Source organism: Sprattus sprattus (genome assembly GCF_963457725.1).
Source record: "Sprattus sprattus genome assembly, chromosome: 21".
Lineage (NCBI taxonomy): Eukaryota > Metazoa > Chordata > Actinopteri > Clupeiformes > Clupeidae > Sprattus > Sprattus sprattus.
Window position 1 is genome coordinate 8,218,247 of NC_137919.1, and position 26,043 is coordinate 8,244,289.

The window sequence follows — 26,043 nt, forward strand, 5'->3', positions numbered from 1 at the left end:
TTCTCCCTGGAGTGCCTTAAAGTCAAAAAAGCCCTTAAAGATAAGGGTCTTTGGTTTCAAAGCACTTGAATAACTATGTGTCATGCGTTGGAGTCTGTAAATCAGTGACATCTTGTGGTTGTAAGGATGAACAGAAAAACTTCCTCATTTATCAGTTTGAATGAAGACGTTTGGAGATTAGGACAAGATTTTCTTCACTTGCATGTTTCTTTGAAAGTAAATGTTTAATTTCAGATTTGACAAATGTCCCTATTACAAAACTAACAACAGAATAAGTGCAGTTTGACGCAGGTATCAGATTCAACAACTAAACCTACTGCCTGTCAGAGCAGCACGACTTTGCACTGTCACACGCTGCTAGGTAGTGTCAGGGACAGCAGGGGGCGCCAAAGGCCAAACAGACTGCCTCTGGGGAAAAGCCTTGTCTTAGCAGTCGTGTCAACTTTATTTGATATCCATCAGTGTTAAACACATGTATATTCTTATTTCTTACATATGTATTGAAAATATATATATAGTTGAACTCAATATGAATATATGTATTTAACATTACTTTATATTGGCACTGTGCTTGTTTCTCTCTGTATGAAATGCTTTACGAGCCGTAATATCATTGGTTGGAGTATTTATACACGTTGGCTTCTCATGTTGGTCAGTGTGTAAGAGCAAAAACAGATGCCTAAATGAGACCTGGTACCCTTATTTTAAACTAATGTGCTTCTGTCTACGTGGGGTTGTTTTAGGGAACCTATTTCTCCCAGTATTCTGTATAAGGTGCCCTAGGTGCCCTATTAGGGTGACCAGAAGTCTTATTTACTTGGACATGTGCCATATGTGGGTGTTTTGTGACTGTATGTGTGTTATGATGTTGCTTTGTGGCTTTTTTTTTGCTTTGTTTGTACTTTGTGTACTGTACTAGCCTGGATACCAGACTGAACTTAGCCCCGCCCACCACATTTGTGGTCTGGGAAGTTCGGTCTGGCACTGCTCCGTTTGGGAGAAATTATCAGTTTTCAGAAAAATAATCTTACCAATCAAATTGTAAGGGCGGGCTTTATACGATGATAGAAAGATGATCAACCAACGTTTGAGTTGAATTAACAGTAGATTCGAAATCGTACCAAGATGGCGGCGCCTCGGGAGCCTGTTAGTGGGAAATATTTTATGTGAATTAAGCTATCTACATGACTTTTTTTATGTCTACATTGACTTGGTTAGTTGTGAACGAATGTTGCAGAGTATTGAAGTGGCGGTTCTACACGGAGGCCTGGGGTGGCCCGTGCCCCCGTAGACATGTCCCTGGCCACCCCTGCGGCCACCCCATGCTGACCAAATAAAAAAAAATATGAATTTATTATGATTTTACACCCAAACGCCAAAAGCGGTACTAGCAACGCAGCGTTTTACACGGGTAAATTAAAGCGGTGCACCCAATCACTGTAGTTTGCCATGTGTGGTGCTTGTTGGAGAGAGGAGCTACGATTGTAATGTTTGGCTCACTCTCTTTCATTAATGGATCGCTGGTTCTTATAGTCTGGTTTAGGATAACTTCTTCACTGATATATGTGAACAAGATGCAATATTTGTGTTGACTAGTTCGATAACGAGTTAATGAGGAGCTGGTAGTCTGCCTGTGCCTGTCGTGGTAACCATAGTAATCATATACAACTGTCTACCGGCTGAGCTGGTGATTTTTCTGCCACATATGAAGGCAGAGAAGAAGGAAAAATAACCACAGCGTTATTTTCAAGAACCAAAAGATGGAAATATCCTATGCCTGTTGACTTTCCCAGATGTTATGTCAGAGAAGAAATGAACAAATTTGATTTCACAATTCACGATGACAAGAATGTGTTTGGGTCATACAGGCTTTCACGATAAGGTGACCATATTACTGAGACAAAATCCGGGGACATTATCAGTTCAGACACGTAAACACCCGCAAAACACTTATTTCACGATCACTTCATTAATTCCAAAATAAAAAAAGTCAGTTCTCGTGACAAAGTTGCTGTTATCTGCCAGTAGGTTCGTCAAATATTAGTCTTCACCATACAAAGACATGTAGCTACTTAACGGAGTTTTGGTAAACGGTTGTCGTGAATATCAGAGAAGAGCCTGTCCTGCTTTGGTTCCCACTCACACAATGTCAAAAGTTGAATTGACGCTCTGTATTTATTTGCACCCTGTAGGCCTACTGTATTTTTCATTTTCATTTTGTGTGGCCCTACCTCTCTTGCACCTGCACTCATTGTTATAATGTTAAGTTATACGTATGTTGTTAAAGTAATTCAAGTTTATAATCTTTAAATATAATCTTTATTCAAGTTTATAATCTTTAAATATCATTTGTTGCGTTTTTTTTATGTGCCCCCCTGGTTAAACCCTGGCCCCTCCTTGGCCCCCCTAGTAAAAATGGTCTAGAACCGCCACTGATTGAAGGTCTTAACTGAAGCTGTAGACCATTATTGTTAGGTTATTGCTAACGCTTAGACCAAAAATCCATTGAAACACATAGTAGCTAGCTAGCCTACGCTGCTAATAAGTAAAACGTGAGCATGCATATCTCACAGATATTTACAGCGCATTCATTTTGAAAGAGGAACAGAGAAACGCGATCAAGGCATTTGTCGATCGAAAAGATGTTTTTTTGCCATCCTTCCTACGGGACCCGGTAGTATCAGTTGGTCATACTACGTTGCTCTGATTGGTGCTAGGTATCTAATTGAGCGAAGAGGCATTTTTTCCCCTGGTTCGTTGAAACACGCCCCATAATCACAGCTCAATTGAGCAGTATCAGACTCATATTCTGACTAGAATTATGAGTAGGCTATGACATCGTCAGGCTAGTACTGTAGCCTACAGCTCACTGTTAGAACTCTGCTGGGCACCGCCCCCTTAACTGGTGCGCCTCACGAATGTCGATGGCATGGTGCCTGCTTATAATTATGTCTCTGCTTGACATCCTTTTTAAAATGAGCACTGAACAGTCTGTGCATGCTGGACATCACACAAGGATTGCTAGAGTGACGGAGGAACCAAGTCTGTGACACAGCATTTGTTAGTTGTTGGCGTTTGCGGGTTACCCAGACGTCTGTTGTTCGAGATCCGAAGTTGGCTATTTCCCTACTGCGATGGAGTGGAGGCTGTGTTGGATCCCCCGCATCTGCGTTCGTGGGTTGACCTGATCTGAGTTGTCCGTTGACTGATAGAAGCGTCATTGAACACTTTTGGTTGACATTATTATTTAGTGTGACGGTTATTTACTTTCTGTTTGCTGTGAGTGTTCATTGCCACTTGTGGAGATACTGGCGACTCTCTCTCTCTCTCTCTCTCTCTCTCTCTCTCTCTGTGCGTGCTTTGCAGACCAACGTAAGCAGCTGCGGTGGGTTGGTGGATGTTGACGGACTTGGCTTGCGGACTTTTGGATACTGCGTACTCTTGGACATTGTGGACTGTGCTTCCTTCGGCAGTGGCCCACGGCCTGATTCACATGGACTTAGATATCTTGTGGTGTTTTATATTTAGAGCAAGCTTGTAATAAATTTGATATTTTTGTATCAGAAACTGAAGTCTGGATGAATCCGTGGTGTTGCTCCCACTAAACAAACAACCTAAACAGTTAAAAGTAAAACTAGAGTCCAATCTCTGTAATATGAAATAAAGTGTGTTACACATGGCGCCTCACTCCAAATTTCGTTGTATGCAAATACAATTACAAAGGCTTTTCTATTTCTATTTGCACCTCGCTAGCACACCTGCATCCCATGTCTAAGGTTGCGAGTTTAAGTCCGGTGCAGGATCGAACTGTCACACAACACAGGTTGCGCTACCTCTCTAGCTAAGGCTCAGCGCTGCTCCTCTAACCAATACATGTTTGCCAACATAGTTTGAACTATTAGGGATTATACATGTTCAGCTTTATGCTTTACTGTTTACATTTTAAATATTATTACCTCAGAATCGATTTCTCCCATTGATAAGAAGGCCGTCTCTGTTTATCCTGGTGAGATGGCGCAGGTACACTGGCTAATAATAAAGTGTAATCTTGGCAAAGGTGCTTATGTTCCAGAGACCTGTGACTGTATATGGATTACATTCTTGAAACCATATTTACCAGGTTAATATCAGTCTCGGGGTATGTTGCTTTTTTTCTCTATCCATATTGATATAATTAATTTCAAAATTGTAGAATGTACAAATCAAGTGCTTTGGAATAATAATTACCTTTTAACTTTTTTGTATTTCTCTGGGTGTGTAACCTAGATTATTAGGTGCTGACACCACTTAGTCTGCATTTGTTTGGGTGAGCTCAGAGGTGATAAGAAGGGTCGAATTGTGCTTGTTCGACCGTGTGTAAAACTGACATCCTTGCATTAGAGAAAGCGGAGTTGGGATGATACAAAATGACTTTTAGTCGAACGTGGCTATTCTTTCTGACATTTGAAACATTTGAAACATTTTTGGCGTCAGAGTTAGATCAATCTTAAATATATAAATCCTCTGCGATGTTTGTCTTCACTTTCATCTTTGTGCTGTGAGTGAGCCTGACAATTGTTGCTAAATAAATATAGGCTACTGATCTACAACTTCGGAGTCCTGAGATAACTTGAGTGAATTTTGACCTAACATAAATGCCACAGAATTATGCTTTTGTACTGGACTTTACGATTCAGATAGATTATGCTAAAATTTGACTGTTCAGGTGTGTATGATGAAGAACATGGCCTAACGTTTAGGATTGTATTGACTTTTAAACAGCCAGAGGAAGGAGGGGTCTTCATTTTAGTCTCGCTTGGGGCACTAGTGAAGGTATTCTTGACAAATGTTTGTGTTTCGTACCTGGGATATTTCTATTAATTTCCTTAGGGCATTGTGGTTTGCCATATTTACATTAGATTACTAACACTTATTGAGATGCATGCCAGGCATTCTGTGGTGGCTTTTGGTATTGTGTTTCATCCGCTTGTACGAAGGTTGAATGTCAGGTCCACAAAGGGTGCTTTGGCGCGCAAGTCCCTGAGAGGCTTGATCTTCCTATGGGAAGATTCTCAGGAGGAAAATTATGCAAATCTCAGCCACATTCATGTGGGTCACACTGTTTGTTTGACGTCTGAGATGAACAATAGAGGCAAAGTATGCAGACAAAACATGGCACGCTGTCATAAATTACAGCGGGCATAATTAGCCTAAGTATAACCTAAATAAGTATTGAACACGTCACCATTTTTCTCAGTAAATATATTTCCAAAGGTGCTATTGACATGAAAGTTTCACCAGATGTTTGTTAGAACCTAGGTAATCCATGCATGCAAAGGAAACAAAACAAATACATTCAGAAATTAAGTTATGTGAAATGACACTGAGAAAAAGAATTGAACACGCTTACTGATATTTATTTAACACTTTGTACACAAGCCTTTGTTGGTAATGAAAGCTTCAAGATGCCTCCTGTATGGAGAAACTAGTGGTATGCATTGCTCAGGTGTGATTTTGACCCATTCTTCCACACAAACAATCTTCAAATCTTGAAGGTTCCGTGGGCCTTTTCTATGAACTGTAATCTTCAGTTCTTTCAATAGATTTTCAATTGGATCCAAAAGTCAGGTGATTTGGCTTGGCCATTTATTTTCCTTTATTTCACCTTTATTTTCTTTCTCTGAAACCAATTGAGAGTTTCCTTGGCTGTTCATTGTCTTGCTGAAATGTCCACCCTTGTTTCATCTTCATCATCCTGGTAGATGGCAGCAGATTTTTATCAAGGATGTCCCTGTACATTTTTCCATTCATCCTTCCTTCAATTAAGTGAAGTTTGCCAGTACCGAATGCTGAAAAGCAGCCCCACACCATGATGTTCCCACCTCCAAACTTCACTGTTGGGGTGATTTGCAGTGCCATTTGTCCTCCAAACAGGGTGTGCATTATTGCATCCAAAGAGTTCAATTTTGCTCTCATCTGACCTGACTTTATTCTCCCAGTATTTCACAGACTTGTCCAAATGTTGTGCTGCAAACTTTAAACGAGCTTCAACATGTTGTTTTTTTTCAGCAATAGAGTCTTATGTGGTGAGCATGCATACAGGCCATGGCGGTTGAGTGCATTACTTATTGTTTTCTTTGTAACAACTGTACGTGTACATTCTAGGTCTTTCTGAAGCTCTCAACAAGTGGTCCTTGGCTTTTGGACAACATTTCTGATAATTATTTATCAAATTGTGCTTGTTTGACTGTCATCCTTGCATCACATAAAGCGGAGTTTGGATGACACAAAAGGACTCTTAGTCGAGAGTGGCTATTCTTGCTGACATTTAAAACATTTATGATGAGTTAGATAAATCTCAAATATATAAATTCTGTGTGATGTTTGTGAAATAGTTTCACTAACATCTTTGTGCTGTGAGTGAGCCCGACAATTGTTGCTGAATAAATATAGGCTACGGATCTCTGGAGTCCTGATATAACTTAAGTACATTTTGACCTAACATAAATGATAGGGTTTTATGCTTTTGTACTGGACTTGACAATACAGATAGGTTATGCTAAAATTGGACTGTTCAGGTGTGCATGATGAAGAACATGGCCCAATATTTAGGATTGTATTGATTTTTAAACAGCCAGAGGAAGCAGGGGTCCTAATTTTAGCCTCGCTTGGGGCACTAGTGAAGGTATTTTTGACAAATGTTTATGTTTCGTACCTGGGATATTTCTATTCATTTCCTCAGGGCATCGTGGTTTGCCATTTTTGCATTAGATTACTAACACCTACTGAGATGCATGTCAGGCATACTGTGTATTATGTTTCATCCGCTTGCAAGAAGCTTGAATGTCAGGTCTACAAAGGGTGCATTGGCGCGCAAGTAACTGAGAGGCAGTTACAAACACTTGTTAAGTGACACAGATTGTCCAGAGGCAAGTAAACAGATAAAAGTGAACTTAAGAGGTATGTCTTAAGTGCATGTTTAAAGGTCCTATGTATAATGACAGATTCAATAAAAGGTTAATGTGAATATGCACACATTGGACACTGACAAATGGGTTGGAAGCAAAAACCTGTCCCTAATTTTGACCTTGACAAGAAAGATGTGATTGTCCTTCAGTTGGGAACACCATTAGACACATACAAACACCATCAGACACATATAAACTCCTTTATAAAACAATTGGGTTCTATCGCGTTATTGTATCGTAGCTGTTTCTGATTGGATGAGAGACGTTCCATGAGTTGGATTATCCGTCAACATACCAACTGTTTGGGACTTTTCACAGCTAATAATAAATCACTCCGCGATGAAATGGAAACTTGTGGATAGCGTGTTGATGATAACTGTTAATTCAAAGTTCTTAAAATTCCAAACCAAGACGTTGACAATGGAACTTTTTTTTGTTGCGGAGAAACAATGGCGAAATAAACCATTTTTAATCAATAACTCTATGTTCAAATGTTAATTTCAACACAAAAAAAAAAATCAATTTATTACCTCTGCCACACCCACCCACACACATTTTGCCACATGAAAGCACAGAGGAGCAGCAATAACGAAGGTGTTGAAAGCCATGATTTGCTGTGCAGATTGACATGACAAGGATTTACCTGGATTAACCTTAAATTGGATAATGAAAGAAAAGCAGTCAGCCTTACAAGGACAAACATGGGAAATGAAAAAAATAAATCATGTTTTAATGTATTATGTAACAATAGTGGCGCCAACCAGCCCCACACACACACGCGAACATTTTGCCACATGAAGCAGCAATGACGAAGGTGTTGAAAGATGTGCACAGTGACATGACAAGGATTAACCTGGTAAAACACTGCACTTCTCCGTCACCCATCGCACATGAGAACATTGAGTAACTTTATTTTTGTAATCAGAAAACAGAGAGGATCAAATCTACTACCAAAATCTACTTTTAAGAACTAACTCAAAAAAAAACAACAGCATCTGCTAAATAGATATGAACAGGCACACCACTGTGAAGTAAACCCCAATGATATGAGGACCCAGTGACAGCTGTGTGTGTGTGTGTGTCTGTGTGTGTGTGCATGCGTGCGTGCGTGTATGTGTGCGTGCGTTTGAACAAGCCTGGATTCAGATGAATTTGTCATATCTGGGTTCCACATTTGCTGGTTTGTTCACCACATCTCTCTGATAAGAGACGGAGTCAAAAGGGCTGGAAGGGAATCAGAGCAAAGCCTTAGAACTGTTCTCTCAGTTTTCCATCAGGCCACACATTCCTCCCTATTCGAGTAGGCCAATCTTCTCTATTCGAGTAGGCTATTCTTCCCTATTCGAGTAGGCCAATCTTCTCTATTCGAGTAGGCTATTCTTCCCTATTTGAGTAGGCTATTCTTCCCTATTTGAGTAGGCCATACTTCTCTATTCGATAAGGCCATTCTTCCCTATTTCTAGCTCAGTTTAAAAGGTGAGTTATTCAGGATTAATTGCTTACAATGTTTCAGTATGCATACGTTTTGTGCGTATTTGTGCGTTTTTTCATTTTGTTTTGAACGGGGTTGATGTTACTGTTCCTCGTGCTGGATAGAAAAAAGAGAGAAATTACGCATACGCTCCAGCCATCATTACTGCCATGCTGTCTCTATTTCTCTCTTTCAGGCCTGTTAACCCTGTCTTTGAGTATCTCTCAGCATTCATTCAACAAAGGTCAAAGGTTACACAATGACCCAGAGAGCACCCCACTCTCCCAGACAGACCGTGGGCAGGGTTCCCCTTCTGGCAATACGTCAGACCCTCAGGCACTTCCAGAAGTGGGAACTCCTTCGGTAACGAAATCTCTTCACATGGACCTGAAGACTGGCTCTGCCTCAAAAGGGTCCGGCTCCAGAAGACGTACTGCTGCCTTGTAGTCCACTACATGTGATGCATGAACCATAACTTGTCTGGGTCGAATGTCAGAATTGTCTAACGTGTGATGAAGCATATATGCATAAGTTGCATTAGTTACGTGTGATGAAGCATATATGCATAAGTTACACAAATTCTGTTCCATGCATTATGCATAACCCTGTAAGCAAAATGACGTCCCCTAGACGTCCCGTAATGGTCTCTCTGAACGTTCTAAAAACGTAAATGTGTATGGTTCCCGTGACAACTTTAGGACGTTTTGCACGACGTTCCAAGACCGTCCCGAGGACGTTGCGGTGACAACTGGGAAACGTTTTCTATAGGTCCTGGGGACGTTATGCAGGACGTTGCAAGCACCTCCCGAGGGCATTGTGGTTACGTCTGGGGAACGTGTTTCTATAGGTCCTGGGGACGTTCTGCAGGAAGTTGCAAGAACGTCCTGAGGGCATTGTGGTGACATCTACAAAACCTATTTTAGACGTCCTGGGTACGTTATTCAAGGATGCACCGCGGACGTAGCAGGCACGACCGTTTTTGCTGAGCTAAATGAAGAAAATAAAATAATAATAGATCGCGGAGCCGTCATTTTGCTTACAGTGCGCACACACACACAAGTTCAAGTTCATTTATATTACACATTTCATATGATATGCATAGACACAGACACACACGATTACAAACTTGATTGCGGGCATGGGAATTGAACCGTAAACCTTCCTATTACTAAACGAGATCGCTACCTACTGTCCTAACACTGTCTGATTACTATAGTGCCACTTTAACAGGTTTATCACAGTGTGAGACAGCCAACAAACTTAGTCTTTTTTTCCGAGGGTTTGAGGAAAAGCATATTGTAGCAATCTCAGTCACTACGCATTGAGGGTTTTCCGTAATGATTCCTTTTTTAATTAACATCCATGGCACATCACGGACGTGCGGGCAGGGAGGCAGAATAACTAGCCAAACTAAGAATGATGAAATAAAATAAATATGAATGCCTCTGTACTGATCTGTGCTATAAATGTAATGTCTGCATGATTCCAATACAATGCATACATAGGAAGGTGACCAAGTGTCTAGCTTTAACATATTGAGCTTTCCACAGGCCTTCAAAGATGGTGCAACAGAACGAAGAGCTCACCGGTCAAATTGTCTGATTGGAATTTCTTTAAAAATCCCGTCTCGCAAACACAATTTTGACAACAATCCTAATATTACGTAAGGCCTATAAAGCAAACGTGCACTGCCCTTATTATGTTTAAAAGGAACAGGCTAATCTGCCGTTAGAAAGTTATTTAACAACACGCATATGCTGCATTTTAAAGCGCAAACCCTCGGTTTCAAACGAGGAGCGAACTGAGTGAGGGCTCAGATACACATACGCGTTTTTGTAAAAACGCGACGCTAGGAAATGCATTGATTCCTATGGTACGGGGCGCTTTGCGTGAAAGCGCGCCGTACCATAGGAATCAATGTATTTCCTAGCGTCGCGTTTTTACAAAAACGCGTATGTGTATCTGAGCCCTGAGAATGATCCAACATGGCCAAGCAGACTAGCCTTAAAAGCTTTTTTTCAGAGGCCAAAAACATCTGATGAGGGTAAACCTTCTGACGAGGATGAACCTGTAATACCTGCAGTGTTGCGCGTTTCCTTTTATTACCGTGCGTGAGCGCGCGGAAGAGCCGAGAGCGGTATTGCAGACAGAGATTTTGAAAAATTATAGCACTCGCCTCATATTGAAAATTGGAGCTGTGAACGTAGTTCAAAATTATGAATTATCAACAATGAACTGAGCAAATTCATGTAGAAAGTGAACTTTCCAAACACTGAATACCTGAAGCCCTAGATGTTCGAACAGCATCACCAAAGAAAAAGCTGAAATGTCGGGCGTTTATGTCGTTATGGAGTGACAAGTTCTCTTGGCTCAGGTGCGAGGTAATTGATAGTCACAGTAAAATGTGCAAAGGATTCACAAGAGGGTCGAATAATTTAAGAATCTCTGCTCTCATTGAACAGAGCAATGACCATGTTGCGGCGCTCATTTTAACGCCACAGCAGGTTGCTTAAAGGCCACTTATTGACGCGCATCAGACATAAATGTTTTTGTTTCCCATTGTAAACTTAGGAAAATAAACATGTTGCATTCTAAACTACCTGATTATGTTATTATTTAAGCTATGCAGGCCGTCAGTTTTCTTCAATGGGCTAATTTAGAAGCAGAAATAGGCTAGATATTTGGCCGGCTTATCATTAAAATGTCGGGCAAATGAAAATCATTTTTCTCTAGCGGAACTTCTGGTTCAGAGAGGACCATCAGAGGACCAAATAAGAACGGTCCCTAAAAGTCCGTTTTAAGGCTCATGCGAACGTCACGCAGAGGACCTGCAGGTAAAGGTTACGGGACGTTTTTAAATGACGTCCTGGGGATGTGTGCTGAGTTACCAAATTATAACGTTCCTTAATAGTCCGTTTTAAGGCTCATGCGAACGTCACGCAGAGGACCTGCAGGTAAAGGTTACGGGACGTTTTTAAATGACGTCCTGGGGACGTGTGCTGAGTGACCAAATTATAACGTTCCTTAATAGTCCGTTTTAAGGCTCATGCGAACGTCACGCAGAGGACCTGCAGGTAAAGGTAATGGGGACGTTTTTAAATGACGTCCTGGGGACGTGTGCTGAGTGACCAAATTATAACGTTCCTTAATAGTCCGTTTTAAGGCTCATGCGAACGTTACGCAGAGGACCTGCAGGTAAAGGTTATGGGGACGTTTTTAAATGACGTCCTGGGGAGGTATGCTGACAGACCAATTTATAAGGTTCCCTAAAAGTCCGATTTAAGACTCATGCGAACGTCACAGAAGGACCAAACGTAGACTTGCTACGAACGTCAAAAACGTTCTGGTAACGTCCTCTAGCGAACGTTGTGGCGGGGACCAATTGGGGACGATTGGGGACCTTGCGAATGTCCTGTTAACGTCCTGGGGACGTTCCCTGTTTGCGGGGAATGCTTCTCAGTGCTTCTTAAGCGTGCGTGTGTCTGTGTGTGCGTGTGGGTTTGGATTCAAATCAATCTATATGAATACTTTTCTGACAAATGTTTTGCAATTTGCTATGGACAAAAGGGGCTGCCAAGTGCTTTAAACTTGTGAACTTTTCATATTATTTAAAGCAGACCGCTGAGGGTTTGCATCATTAATGTCCCCGTGAAGTATCAGTCATGGGGAAAGAAGCAATACGGAAAATACCACTGTTTGTTGATCTTGTTGTTATAAGTTGTGAGTTATACATTTGTGGTTTTTGCAGGATTGTCTATGTCTGAGACTACCAACCATCATTCTGCACTTGCAGAGCATACCACTGGCATGTATCACCTGACAGGTATGATTGACATTTAATTATGTGTGTCAGTTAAACCATTTAAAGACTGAATGACACTGAGACTAAAGCGCCTAGAGGCAATTGTATTGTTATGGCACTATATAAACAAAATTGAATTGAAATTGAATTGAATGCCATCAGGACACATTCTGAAAAAAATGAAAGTCTACCAACGCAGATGTTGATATTTTATCTAACCGGTTTATCACTGGGACAAGAAAACACTGAAATTGTAAATAAATCACTGAAATACAAAGAAAGCTTGTTGGATGTTTAACATGTCTCTTAACAATGCTGGGGTACTGACACTCTATCTCCTGTATTGTGTTATGTACAGGATATTTGTTCTGTCCAGGATATTTGTTTTGTCCACGATAAATGTTCTGTCCAGGATATAAGTTTTGTGAATTGTAAGCCTATATCGAATTGTCGGTTGTGGGCTGTATCAGTGTTGTGTGTTTATCTGTGCAAACCCTTTTCAGGCTCTTTGTCCATGTCCTGCTTTCTTTAAGCAATCTGGCTCTGGATGTTTAGTGTCTGTGCCCAGTGATGGTTGGATTTTTGCATTTGTCACAGAGTTAGGCATTAAGTGCTGATGTGCGTATCTTCCCCATAATGAGAAACAAATGGAAAATTAACATTGTTTCTAAATTAAGATGTTTTCTTTGAAGGTAAGCCCTGAAAAATATGTGATTTTGCTCAAAAACAGTGTGTGTAATAATATTGCCCTAAACATTTTTTTCATTGTAGGCTGTTAAGGTGGTGATACTTTGGTCACTTTATGAGCATCGCTGACCAATTCCGAGTGTTCTTATTGGATGATCGCGACAATTTGCCCACTGACGATTTAAGTCCTCCAGTTCTCTCATTTGCTGCCCAATATCAATGGAAACGTGCCTGAACAACATCGCTCAGCAATGCCTGGCAAAATTGATACAAATGTATCGGAGGTATCATCACCTTAATATAATGTTATTGAGACGTCACCGTGACAACCTTTGACCTTCATGATGAAGATATATTATCTACCACATCACGTCTAACGCTTGTAATCAAATGTTCAAGTGAACTGTTAAAGAGTTACCTAGAAGCTTATCCTATATGTTTCCAGTTTATACATTGCATTAGAGGAAAGGCTTCTACCCCTTAACAGTACATAGCTTTTCTTCCAAGGATGGCCATTTTCTTACCAGCTAACTTTCTGCAATGCACCCAGTGCAATATACCGCTATTTTTCTTTTAGAAAAATGTTGCCGAACAGGCTTTCATTTAGTCTAAGAATAGCAGCACTGCAATTTCGGATGCTTTTGACAGTACGAATCTAGTTAGGATGTGTGGATATATCTATGCGCCTTAGTGTGTGTGTGTGTGTGTGTGCGTGTGTGTGATTTTGACAGGAAGAATGTAGCTGTGACTGTGCTTCACTGTGCCATAGAGATGCTCAAGTAGGTCACCCGTGAAAAATTAAGAATTCAGAATACAATCACTGGGAATAAAGCACAGTGACGACAGAAAGGTGGGGTGTAATTCCTGACGTCAGAAGCCACCCAAACCCATTAATTTACTTAATTTGTTTCTAATGAATTACACAATAAAAACACACCCTGGTGGAAGACTGACTTTTACTGTTCAGAGTTTAAAGGAGTGTTTAATTAGTTATGGGATTTGCCAGACTGGGCTCTACTGATAAGTTGATATGATACAATATTACCTGAATGTTGTGACAGTTGGAGATATTTTTAAGAGCCTACAAAATATCCCCTTAGTATTGTAAAAATGTTCAAAATTAAAAAAAAATATTTCCAAATTAATATCCATGGTATATGTTGGTATATTATCCCCATGGTCATGTGAAGGACAGATAAACACACAGGTAATTCCAACTGGCCAATCAGGCTCTGCACTAGACAGTTCGTATTTACAAATGTAAAAATATCTTTCACAGCACAAAATTGCCAATAACATAAATGAAAAAACAGTTTAGCATTCAAGCAAGCCTTTTATCAACTGTGCTGCTGTGGATGTCGATGAAGGGTTGGCATGCCTTGTCAGTAGTTGCTAGTTACTTTTGCTAGTTGCTACTGCTTGTTTTTGACTAAAATGCTGTACTGCTGCATTTGGATTTAGGCATGAATTCTGTGGGAAAATAAGGGGTTGGCTATATCATACCATTAAACCACAGAATAAATTAGCCAGATGGGGGGCTCCTTATGACATGAGGGGTGATCATAACTGAACATTTGAATCTGGAATTTGGAAGAACTTTATGTTTTCCTTCCCAGTGTACATCAAACTTCACCATGTTGCTGATTCATGTACAATGTCCTCCTTACAGTTTTTTACAATTGCTAAAACACTAAAACCCACTGGCTGAACAAAGTTCTCAGTTGCCTGAACCCATGAAGCTAATTGTGCAGTCTGTTGTCAATACCTTAAACTATTTCTCATGGTAAAACACAATTTGCAGGTCTCACTTAGACTTTTCAGCAAAACCCTAAACACATTATCAGTCTTAAAACACATTATGCACTCTAATTCACATGTCATCCATACTGGTAAACACAAGTGGCAACAATCAAATACAAATAGAGAACAAATGTCATTGACTGAATACAACCATTCAAAATTGATTTAACTTGTATCAATTGATGTGACACAACCAATATGAGCCAGTTTAGGGAGCAAACAGGTTGTTGAAGGTGGTAAGGAGAAAGTCTGAGAATGAATAGAAGAAACAATGTGAGGGGAGAAGGACAAGTAAACACCACGTTGACTCCTTTGATTTGTGTCCCTTTTACTGTGGTAGTGTATACTGTAGTAGGCCTACAGTGCATTGTAGGCTGTATAAGGACAATACATAAACAAGTTGTATGGCCCTGAACATTGTGCTTTCTATTTGGTACAGTAACAGTACTGATTGCTCAATAGATTTTGATTGGTTGCAGGTTTATATCAACAAAGAACAAGAGTGAGTTGTGAGTAGTGAGATGCAGGGTACAGTACTATAGGGGTACAAGAAGGAGAAAGAACCAACACAAATTAGAACAAAGCAAAGTAGCAATTTCTGATACATTTGTATAGCTACTATGAGAGAGCATGTTTTCATTCATCAAAAGTCAATGATAGATAAATAAATATGAAATTTGTTTTGAGGTAAAAAAAAAAATGTACTTCTCCCTGAGAACCATATGTTTTGAACAATGTGTTTTCAATTTTTTTGGTGTATTGTTTACTGACTGCTTGAAAGTGTATATAATTTTGAACACGTTGTTTATGATTTGACAGCAGTGTTTGATTTTGAGCACAGGTTAAACTGTTTTGAGGCGAAAGTTTCATTTTGCAAGAGGATTCAGAGGTTTTGTAAATAGTGCTTGAAGATGAGGTTTTGTGCTTAGAGTTTTGAGAAAATGAGTGACTGTTTCAAGAAATGTGTTTTAGCAATTGTAAAAAAAACTGTATTAATGTGACGTCAAGATGACAATGTGTTTTGTTTTTTTAGAGATCCACCCATGGCTATAAATCCCAACAGAACATCCTTGTTATTTGTACTCACACTCACACAAGGGTTGTTTTTCTTTCTGTGACGTATGACAGCCAATCTCACCTAATTAGAAAATGAACAGGAATGGCGGGTTTGCAGCAAGCATTATTAAGATTACATCCTCTCATCTTCACTCAGATTCACTCAGGAGAGAGGACAGCAGTGTCACGTATAATCAGGATTCACAAAAAGGATATCACACTTTACAGGTAAGCTATTAGTTGTGACTTCTTATAGACACATACAGAACTTGTGTAGAAGACTTTAAAACTGTAAGACTTTACATTATCCAATTACATTGTCCAATTATCAATATATAATTTGTGTTGAAATGTGAAAAAAAGACTTACATATAACTACATTCATTACATAATTATATTTTAGTCATATAGTTTACTCAACTATTGTGTATTAATCATACATTTGTAGAATTCAATTTGTAGAAAATTCCATGGCACAATAACTAAAATAGACCAATACTGGAAGTTCCTCTTTTTGCCAAAAGCAGTCACAGTGGTGCTGGCACCTTAATTTATCATTGTAATGTACATTAGATTAATACAGTTATGTTGTGTTATTTTATATCAATCTTGTTCTCATTTCAGATACACTGATAGGCATGTCTATTCATCTGCTGTCCACAGGTCAGTGATATTTTTTTTATGTTCATTTAGCACCAGGGAAGAATCTATTTTCATTCTGATTTCACTTTCTTTTAAATAAATTGTTTCCAGTTCCTAAAAGAATAAAGCTACCCCAGTGTGAAATCTCTATTTGTGGAAACACAAACATCACTCTCCACGTTGCAGCATTAACTTCTAAACCATTTGGTCGAGTGTGTCTTGTATTATTACATTTTTTCCATTTTCCTACATTTTAACTTCCACTTTTTAACTTATTGACCCATTTTTTGCCAATTGGTATGTTATGTCCAAAAGAGTGGTGTTAATATCAACTCAAGGGACAAAGAAATGCACAAGGTTTTTCTATTTTTTTCCTGTTCAGTTAATAACAGACATGCCAAAGTAGATTTCACAAATGTTTCTACACATTTAGCATAGTATTGAGCTTCCTCAGAATTTTTACAGTGTGGCCAAACCATTTCATTGGGTCCACTATGTGTATTGTACACTGCTGTTGATAACACTGGGTTTGAACAAGGATAATGTCATCTGAATGATTCTGGAGTCATGGCCCATTTAATTGCCAATGGTTCAGGTTTCAACTGTCAAATATTTAGGCTTTAAGACATATAACTGTACGTGGAGTATTAGCTTGAGAAGTACACACTATTGAGAAGTACACACTTAAATGAATTCTGTGAACATGGGTTCATTGCTGGTTTTGTTCACCCAAAGGTCATATAAGTGCTTTTCTGTATTTCTTCTGTACAAATAGAAAAATTATATTTGTGACAGTTTGTCTAGTTTTGATGAGCATTATACGAAATGTGTTTGTCAGTGTTGAGACTGGGTATGTGTCTAGTGTTGCAGTGCTGGGCAAATCTTCGTGTTTTGATGTATCAAATGTGGCCAATGTGTTCAGTGTTTGAGGTTTTACTGTTCTGGCTAGAAGCATCTGAAAAAACATGAAAAAAACAAAGAAAGGCTCAAGGAATCAGCTGATTAAAACGTGGCTCTGCCCAATCTAGAACTCTTGCAGCACCACCAGGGGAAAGGGCACCATTTGATCCTAATTTAAAAGAATGCAAATGCTTGGTGTCATTATCACTTTTTAAATTAGCAATATTTCCAACCAATTGCTTCTTCCCATTACCTCTATCCTGCACAGGTCTTCTTGCTCTGCTTTTGTGCCTTTCCGCCAAGTGTTTCCCAATACAAGTTGATGACATTGAGATCTACAGTGACCGAGAGAGGTTGCACCTCCTACTGAACAGAAGCAACTCTCAGGCCAGTTTTGACTCCAAGGCCGATGCTCGAGCAGATAATGGCCTGTATGAAGAGGATCCAGAATTAATGACGGTTAATCCAAAAGACAATTCTGGCACCAAACATGGATTGCCTGCCCCTCCCAAGTGGGTATTTGTCAAGAAGAAAACTGAAGCTTTAAGAGGGCCTGCACTGAAACGAGCCAGAAGGGAAATCATAGAGGAAGGTTCAGGAATATTTGAAGGTAAGCGAGCAATTATTTCTATTCCTGTATTGAACCATGTGTTTGTTTAAAGGAGGGCAATGTCGGCACAAATTTACTGAAATTACCCCCTTGATTCCTCAGAGATCACAACAACAACTTCAGTGGAACCCACAACAGCAACTACAACTACCACAACAGCTCCCACAACAGCAACTACAACTACCACAACAGCAGCTAAAACAACCACAACACCCCCCACAACAGCAACTACAACTACCACAACAGCCCCCAATACAGCAACTACCATTACCACTACAGCACCCACAACAGCTCCAGAAACTACCACAACAGCAGCTGCAACTTCCACAACAGCTGAAGAACCTACCACAACAGCAACCAGAACACCTGCTGTATTTGCCACAACACATGCTTCAACTACCACAACAGCTGCTGCAGCCACAACAAAAGCTCCAGCAAGCAGCACCACAACAGCTGCTACAACCACCACAACAACTCCAGCAACTACTACAACAGCTGCTGCAACCACCACAACAGCACCCACAACAGGTTCCCAAACCACAACAACAAATGCTCCTGCAACCACCACAACATCACCCAAAACAGCTGCAGAAATTACTACAACAGCTCCCACCACTACCACAACAGGTCCAGAAACTACCACAACAGCTAGTGCAACCACCACAAGAGCTCCAGCAACTTCCACAACAGCTGCCACAACCACCACAACAGCTCCAGCATCTACCACAACAGCTCCCAAAGCAGCTCTCCCCACAACCAAAACAGCACCCACAACAGCTCCAGAAACTACCACAACCCCTGCTGCAACCACACCAGCAGCTGCAGGACTTTCCACAAAATCTTCTACCACTACCACTACAGCATCCACAACAGCTCCAGAAACTACCACAACAGCAACCAGAACACCTGCTGTATTTACCACAACACATGCTTCAACTACCACAACAGCTGGTGCAGCCACAACAAAAGCTCCAGCAAGCACCACAACAGCGGCTACAACTACCACAACAGCTGCTACAACCACCACAACAACTCCAGCAACTACTACAACAGCTGCTGCAACCACCACAACAGCACCCACAACAGGTTCCCAAACCACAACAACAAATGATCCTGCAACCACCACAACATCACCCAAAACAGCTGCAGAAATTACTACAACAGCTCCCACCACTACCATAACAGAACCAGAAACTACCACAACAGCTGATGAAACCACCACAACAGCTCCAGCAACACCCACTACACCAGATGCAGCAACTACCACAACACCTGCTGCAACCACACCAACAGCTGCAGGACTTTCCACAACATCTTCTACCACTACCACTACAGCACCCACAACAGCTCCAGAAACTACCACAACAGCAGCTGCAACTACCACAACAGCAACCAGAACACCTGCTGTATTTACCACAACACATGCTTCAACTACCACAACAGCTGCTGCAGCCACAACAAAAGCTCCAGCATCTTCCACAACAGCTCCCACCACTACAAAAACAGCAACCACAAAAGCTCCTGCAACTACCACAACAGCTGCTGCAACCACCACAACAGCTCCCACTAATACAAAAACAGCACCCGCAACAGCTCATGAAACTACCACAACAGCTGCTGAAACCACCACAACAGCTCCAGCAACCACCACCAAAACAGCTGCTCCAACCACTACAACAGGGTCTCCAACTACCACAACAGCTCCTGCAGCTACCACAAAAGCTGCACCACCTTCCACAACAGCACCCACAACAGCTCCAGAAACTACGACAACAGCTGCTGCAACAACCGCAACAGCTGCTGAAACCAGAACAGCAGCTGCTGCAACCACCACAACAGATCCTGCACCCACAATAGCTGCCAGCACTACAACAACAGCACCCATAACAGCTCTAAAAACTACAACAACAGCTACAGCAACAACCACAACAGCTGATGAAACCACCACAACACCTGCTGCAACTACCACAACAGATGCTCCAACTACCACAACAGCTGATGCAACCATAACAACAGCTCCAGCAACCACCACAACTGGGGCTGCAACCACCACAACAGCTGCTGCAACCACCACAAAAGCTCCTGCAACTACCACAACAGCTGCACCACCTTCCACAACAGCTCCAGAAACTACGACAACAGCTGCTGCAACAACCACAACAGCTGCTGAAACCACCACAACAGCTGCTGCTGCAACCACCACAACGGGGACTGCAACTACCACAACAGATGCAGCAACCACCACAACAGCTGCAGCAACTACCAAAACAATACCCACAACATCTGCCACTAGTACCACAAAGGCCCACACAGCTTCTGCAATTTCCACAACAGCAACCACAACAAGTTCGCAAACAACTACAACAGATGATGCTGCAACCACCACAACAGCACCCATAACAGCTGCAGCAATTATCGAAACAGCTCCCACCACCACCACAACAGCCCCCACAACAGCTCAAGAAAATACCACAAAAGCTGCTGCAACCAAAACCACAACAACTCAAGCATCTACCAAAACAGCTCCCAGAACAGCTCCCACAACAGCTCAAGAAAATACCACAACAGCTGCTGCAACCAAACCCACAACAACTCAAGCATCTACCAAAACAGCTCCCAGAACAGCTCCCACAACAGCTCAAGAAAATACCACAACAACTGCTGCAATCACACCAGCTGCTGCAACCACAACCACAACAACAGCTCCAGCAACCACCACAACAGCTGCAACAACTACCACAACACCTTCTGCAACTACCATAACAGCTGCTGCAACCACAACCTCAACATCAGCTCCAGCAACCACCACAATAGCTGCAGCAACTACCACAACACCTGCTGCAACTACCACAACAGCTGCTCCAACTACCACAACAGCTGCTGCAACCACAACAACAGTGGCTGCAACCACCACAACAGCTGCTGCAACCACCACAACAGCTGCTGCAACTACCACAACAGCTGCATCAACTACCACAACAGCTCCAGCAACCACCACAACAGCCGCAGTAACTACCACAAAACCTACAGCAACTACCACAACACCTGCTACAACCACCACAACACCTGCTGTAACCACAACAACAGGGGCTGCAACTACCACAGCAGCGGCTGCAACCACCACAACAGCTCCTGCTACTACCACAACACCTGCTGCAACCATCACAACAGCTCCTGCAACCACAACAGCTGCCAGCACTACAACAACAGCACCCAAAACAGCTCCAGAAACTACCACAACAGCTGCTGCAACCAAAACCACAACAACTCAAGCATCTACCAAAACAGCTCCCAGAAAAGTTCCCACAACAGCTCAAGAAAATACCACAACAGCTCCCACAACAGCTCAAAAAAATACCACAACAGCCGCTGCAACCACTGCAACAGCTGCTAAAATCACAACCACAACAACAGCTCCAGCAACTACCACAACACCTTCTGCAACAACCACAACAGCTGCTGCACCCACAACCACAGCATCAACTCCAGCAACCACCACAACAGCTGCAGCAACCACCACAACACCTGCTGCAACTACCACAAAACCTACAGCAACTACCACAACACCTGCAACAACCACCACAACACCTGCTGCAACCACAACAACAGGGGCTGCAACCACCACAACAGCTGCAGCAACCACCACAACACCTGCTGCAACTACCACAACAGCTGCTCCAACTACCACAACAGCTGCTGCAACCACAACAACAGGGGCTGCAACTTCCACAACAACAGCTGCAACCACCACAACAGCTCCTGCAACTACCACAACTGCTCCTGCACCCACAACAGGTGCCAGCACTACCACAACAGCAGCCATAACAGCTGCTGCAACTACCACAACAGCTGCTGCAACCACCACAACAGCTGCTGCAACCACCACAACAGCTGCTGCAACTACCACAACAGCTGCAGCAACTACCACAACAGGTGCTGCAACTACCACAACAGCAGCTCCAACTACCACAACAGCTGCTGCAACTACCACAACAGGTGCTGCAACTACCACAACAGCTGCTCCAACTACCACAACAGCTGCTGCAACAACAACAACAACAGCTCCAGCAACCACCACAACAGCCGCAGTAACTACCACAAAACCTACAGCAACTACCACAACACCTGCAGCAACCACAACAACAGGGGCTGCAACTACCACAGCAGCTGCTGCAACCACCACAACAGCTCCTGCTACTACCACAACAGCTGCTGCAACCACCACAACAGCTCCTGCACCCACAACAGCTGCCAGCACTACAACAACAGCACCCAAAACAGCTCCAGAAACTACCACAACAGCTGCTGCAACCAAAACCAAAACAACTCAAGCATCTACCAAAACAGCTCCCAGAAAGGCTCCCACAACAGCTCAAGAAAATACCACAACAGCTCAAAAAAATACCACAACAGCCACTGCAACCACAACAGCTGCTAAATTCACAACCACAACAACAGCTCCAACAACCACAATAGCTGCTGCACCCACAACCACAACATCAGCTCCAGCAACCACCACAACAGCTGCAGCAACTACCACAACACCTGCTGCAACTACCAAAACAGCTGATCAAACTATAACAACAGCTGCTGCAACCACAACAACAGGGGCTGCAACTTCCACAACAGCAGCTGCAACCACCACAACAGCTCCTGCAACTACCACAACTGCTCCTGCACCTAAAACAGCTGCCAGCACTACCACAACAGCACCCATAACAGCTGCTGCAACTACCACAACAGCTGCTGCAACTACCACAACAGCTGTAGCAACTACCACAACAGCTGCTGCAACTACCACAACAGGTCCTGCAACTACCACATCAGCTGCTCCAACTACCACAACAGCTGCTGCAACAACAACAACAACAACAGCTCCAGCAACCACCACAACAGCCGCAGCAACTACCACAAAACCTACAGCAACTACCACAACACCTGCTACAACTACCACAACAGCTGCTGCAACCACAGCAAGAGGGGCTGCAACTACCACAGCAGCTGCTTCAACCACCACAACAGCTCCTGCAACTACCGAAACAGCTGCTGCAACCACCAAAACAGCTCCTGCACCGACAACAGCTGCCAGCACTACAACAACAGCACCTATAACAGCTCCAGAAACTACAACAACAGGTACAGCAACAACCACAACAGCTGATGAAACCACCACAATAGCTCCAGAACCACCCACCACAACAGATTCAACAACTACCACAACACCTGCTGCACCTACCACAACAGCTTCCACCACTACCACAACAGCTGCTGCAACCACAAAAACGGCTCCAGCAACCACTGCATTAGGGGCTGCAACTACCACAACAGCTGCTGCAACAAACACAACAGCTCCTGCAACTACCACGACAGCTGCACCACCTTCCACAACAGCTCCAGAAACTACGACAACAGCTGCTGCAACAACCACAACAGCTGCTGAAACCAGAACAGCAGCTGCAGCAACCACCACAACAGCTCCTGCACCCACAACAGCTGCCAGCACTACAACAACAGCACCCAAAACAGCTCCAGAAACTACAACAACACCTGATAAAACCATAACAACAGCTGATGCAACCATAACAACAGCTCCAGCAACCACCACAACAGGGGCTGCAACCACCACAACAGCTGCTGCAACCACCACAAAAGCTCCTGCAACTACCACAACAGCTCTTGCAACTACCACAACAGCTGCCCCAACTTCCACAACAGCTCCAGAAACTACGACAACAGCTGCTGCAACAACCACAACAACTGCTGAAATCACCACAACAGGGACTGCAACTTCCACAACAGATGCAGCAACCACTACAACAGCTGCAGCAACTACCAAAACAATACCCACAACATCTGCCACTAGTACCACAAAGGCCCACACAGCTTCTACAATTTCCACAACAGCAACCACAACAAGTTCGCAAACAACTACAACAGATGATGCTGCAACCACCACAACAGCACCCATAACAGCTGAAACAATTATCGAAACAGCTCCCACCACCACCACAACAGCTCCCAAAACAGCTCAAGAAAATACCAAAACAGCTCCAACAACAGCTCAAGAAAATACTACAACAGCTGCTGCAACTACAACAGCTGCTGCTACCACAACCACAGCAACAGCTCCAGCAACCACCACAAGAGCTGCAACAACTACAACAACACCTGCTGCAACTACCATAACAGCTGCTGCAACCACAACCACAACATCAGCTCCAGCAACCACCACAACAGCTGCAGCAACTACCACAACACCTGCTGCAACAACCACAACAGCTGCTCCAACTACCACAACAGCAGTTGCAACCAAAACAACAGGGGCTGCAACTACCACAACAGCAGCTGCAACCACCACAACAGCTCCTGCAACTACCACAACTGCTCCTGCACCCACAACAGCTGCCAGCAATACCACAACAGCATCCATAACAGCAGCTGCAACTACCACAACAGCTGCTGCAACCACCACAACAGCTGCTGCAACTATCACAACAGCTGCTGCAACTACCACAACAGGTGCTGCAACTACCACAACAGCTGCTCCAACTACCACAACAGCTGCTGCAACCACAACAACAGTGGCTGCAACCACCACAACAGCTGCTGCAACTACCACAGCAGCTGCATCAACTACCACAACAGCTGCTGCAACTACCACAACAGGTGCTGCAACCACCACAACAGCTGCTGCAACCACCACAACAGCTGCTTCAACTACCACAACAGCTGCATCAACTACCACAACAGCTGCTGCAACTACCACAACAGCTGCTGCAACTACCACAACAGCTGCATCAACTACCACAACAGCTACTGCAACTACCACAACAGCTGCTCCAACTACCACAACAGCTGCTGCAACAACAACAACAACAGCTCCAGCAACCACCACAACAGCCGCAGTAACTACCACAAAACCTACAGCAACTACCACAACACCTTCTACAACCACCACAACACCTGCTGCAACCACAACAACAGGGGCTGCAACTACCACAGCAGCTGCTGCAACCACCACAACAGCTCCTGCTACTACCACAACAGCTCCTGCACCCACAACAGCTGCCAGCACTACAACAACAGCACCCAAAACAGCTCCAGAAACTACCACAACAGCTGCTGCAACCACAACAACAGGGGCTGCAACTTCCACAACAACAGCTGCAACCACAACAACAGCTGCTGCAACCACCACAACAGCTCCTGCACCCACAACAGCTGCCAGCACTACAACAACAGAACCCACAACAGCTGCTCTAACTACTACAACAGCTGGTGCAACCACAACATCAGCTCCTGCAACCACCACAACACCTGCTGCAACTACCACAACAGCTCCAGCAACAACCAAAACAATTGCTGCAACTACCACAACAGCTGCTCCAACTACCACAACAGCTGCGGCAACCACAACAACAGCTCCAGCAACCACCACAACAGCTACAACAACCACCACAGCAGCTGCAGCAACCATCACAAAATCTCCAGCAACTACCACAACAGCTGCTGCAACCACAACAACAGCTGCTGCAACCACCACAACAGCTCCTGCACCCACAACAGCTGCCAGCACTACCACAACAGTACCCACAACAGCTGCTCCAACTACTACAACAGCTGCTGCAACCACAACAACAGCTCCAGCAACCACCAACACAGTTGCTGCAACTACCACAACAGCTGCAGCAACCAGCACAACAGATGGAGCAACTACCACAACAGCTGCTGCAACTACCACAACAGCTGCTGCAACCACAACAATAGCTCCAGCAACAGCTGCCAGCACTACCACAACAGCTGCTGCAACCACAACAACAGCTCTAGCAACCCCCACAACAACTGCAGCAACCAGCACAACAGATGGAGCAACTACCACAACACCTGCTGCAACTACCACAACAGCTGCTGCAACCACAACAACAGCTCCAGCATCCACCACAACAGCTGCAGCAACCACCTCAACAGATGCAGCAACTTCCACAATACCTGCTGCAACTACCAATACAGCTGCTCCAACTACCACAACAGCTGCTGCAACCACAACAACAGCTCCAGCAACCACCACAACAGCTGCAGCACCCACCACAACAGATGCAGAAACCACCACATCAGCTCCAGAAACTAC

At 43.2% G+C, this 26,043-nt stretch overlaps 1 protein-coding gene across 1 annotated transcript in view; it reads left to right on the top strand.

The window, feature by feature from the left end:
• Window positions 1-16,401: 16,401 nt before the first annotated feature.
• The window catches only part of LOC308382392 (uncharacterized protein), a gene marked incomplete at both ends in the record, with an annotated part of 43,908 nt that continues 34,266 nt past the window's right edge, over window positions 16,402-26,043 (top strand). Inside the window, 6 exons of the mRNA XM_080860112.1 lie at window positions 16,402-16,426; window positions 17,625-17,817; window positions 18,606-18,826; window positions 21,828-21,974; window positions 22,743-22,790; window positions 24,351-24,938. Coding sequence (XP_080716238.1) covers window positions 16,402-16,426; window positions 17,625-17,817; window positions 18,606-18,826; window positions 21,828-21,974; window positions 22,743-22,790; window positions 24,351-24,938 — 1,222 coding nt within the window. The remainder of the gene's footprint in view (window positions 16,427-17,624; window positions 17,818-18,605; window positions 18,827-21,827; window positions 21,975-22,742; window positions 22,791-24,350; window positions 24,939-26,043) is intronic.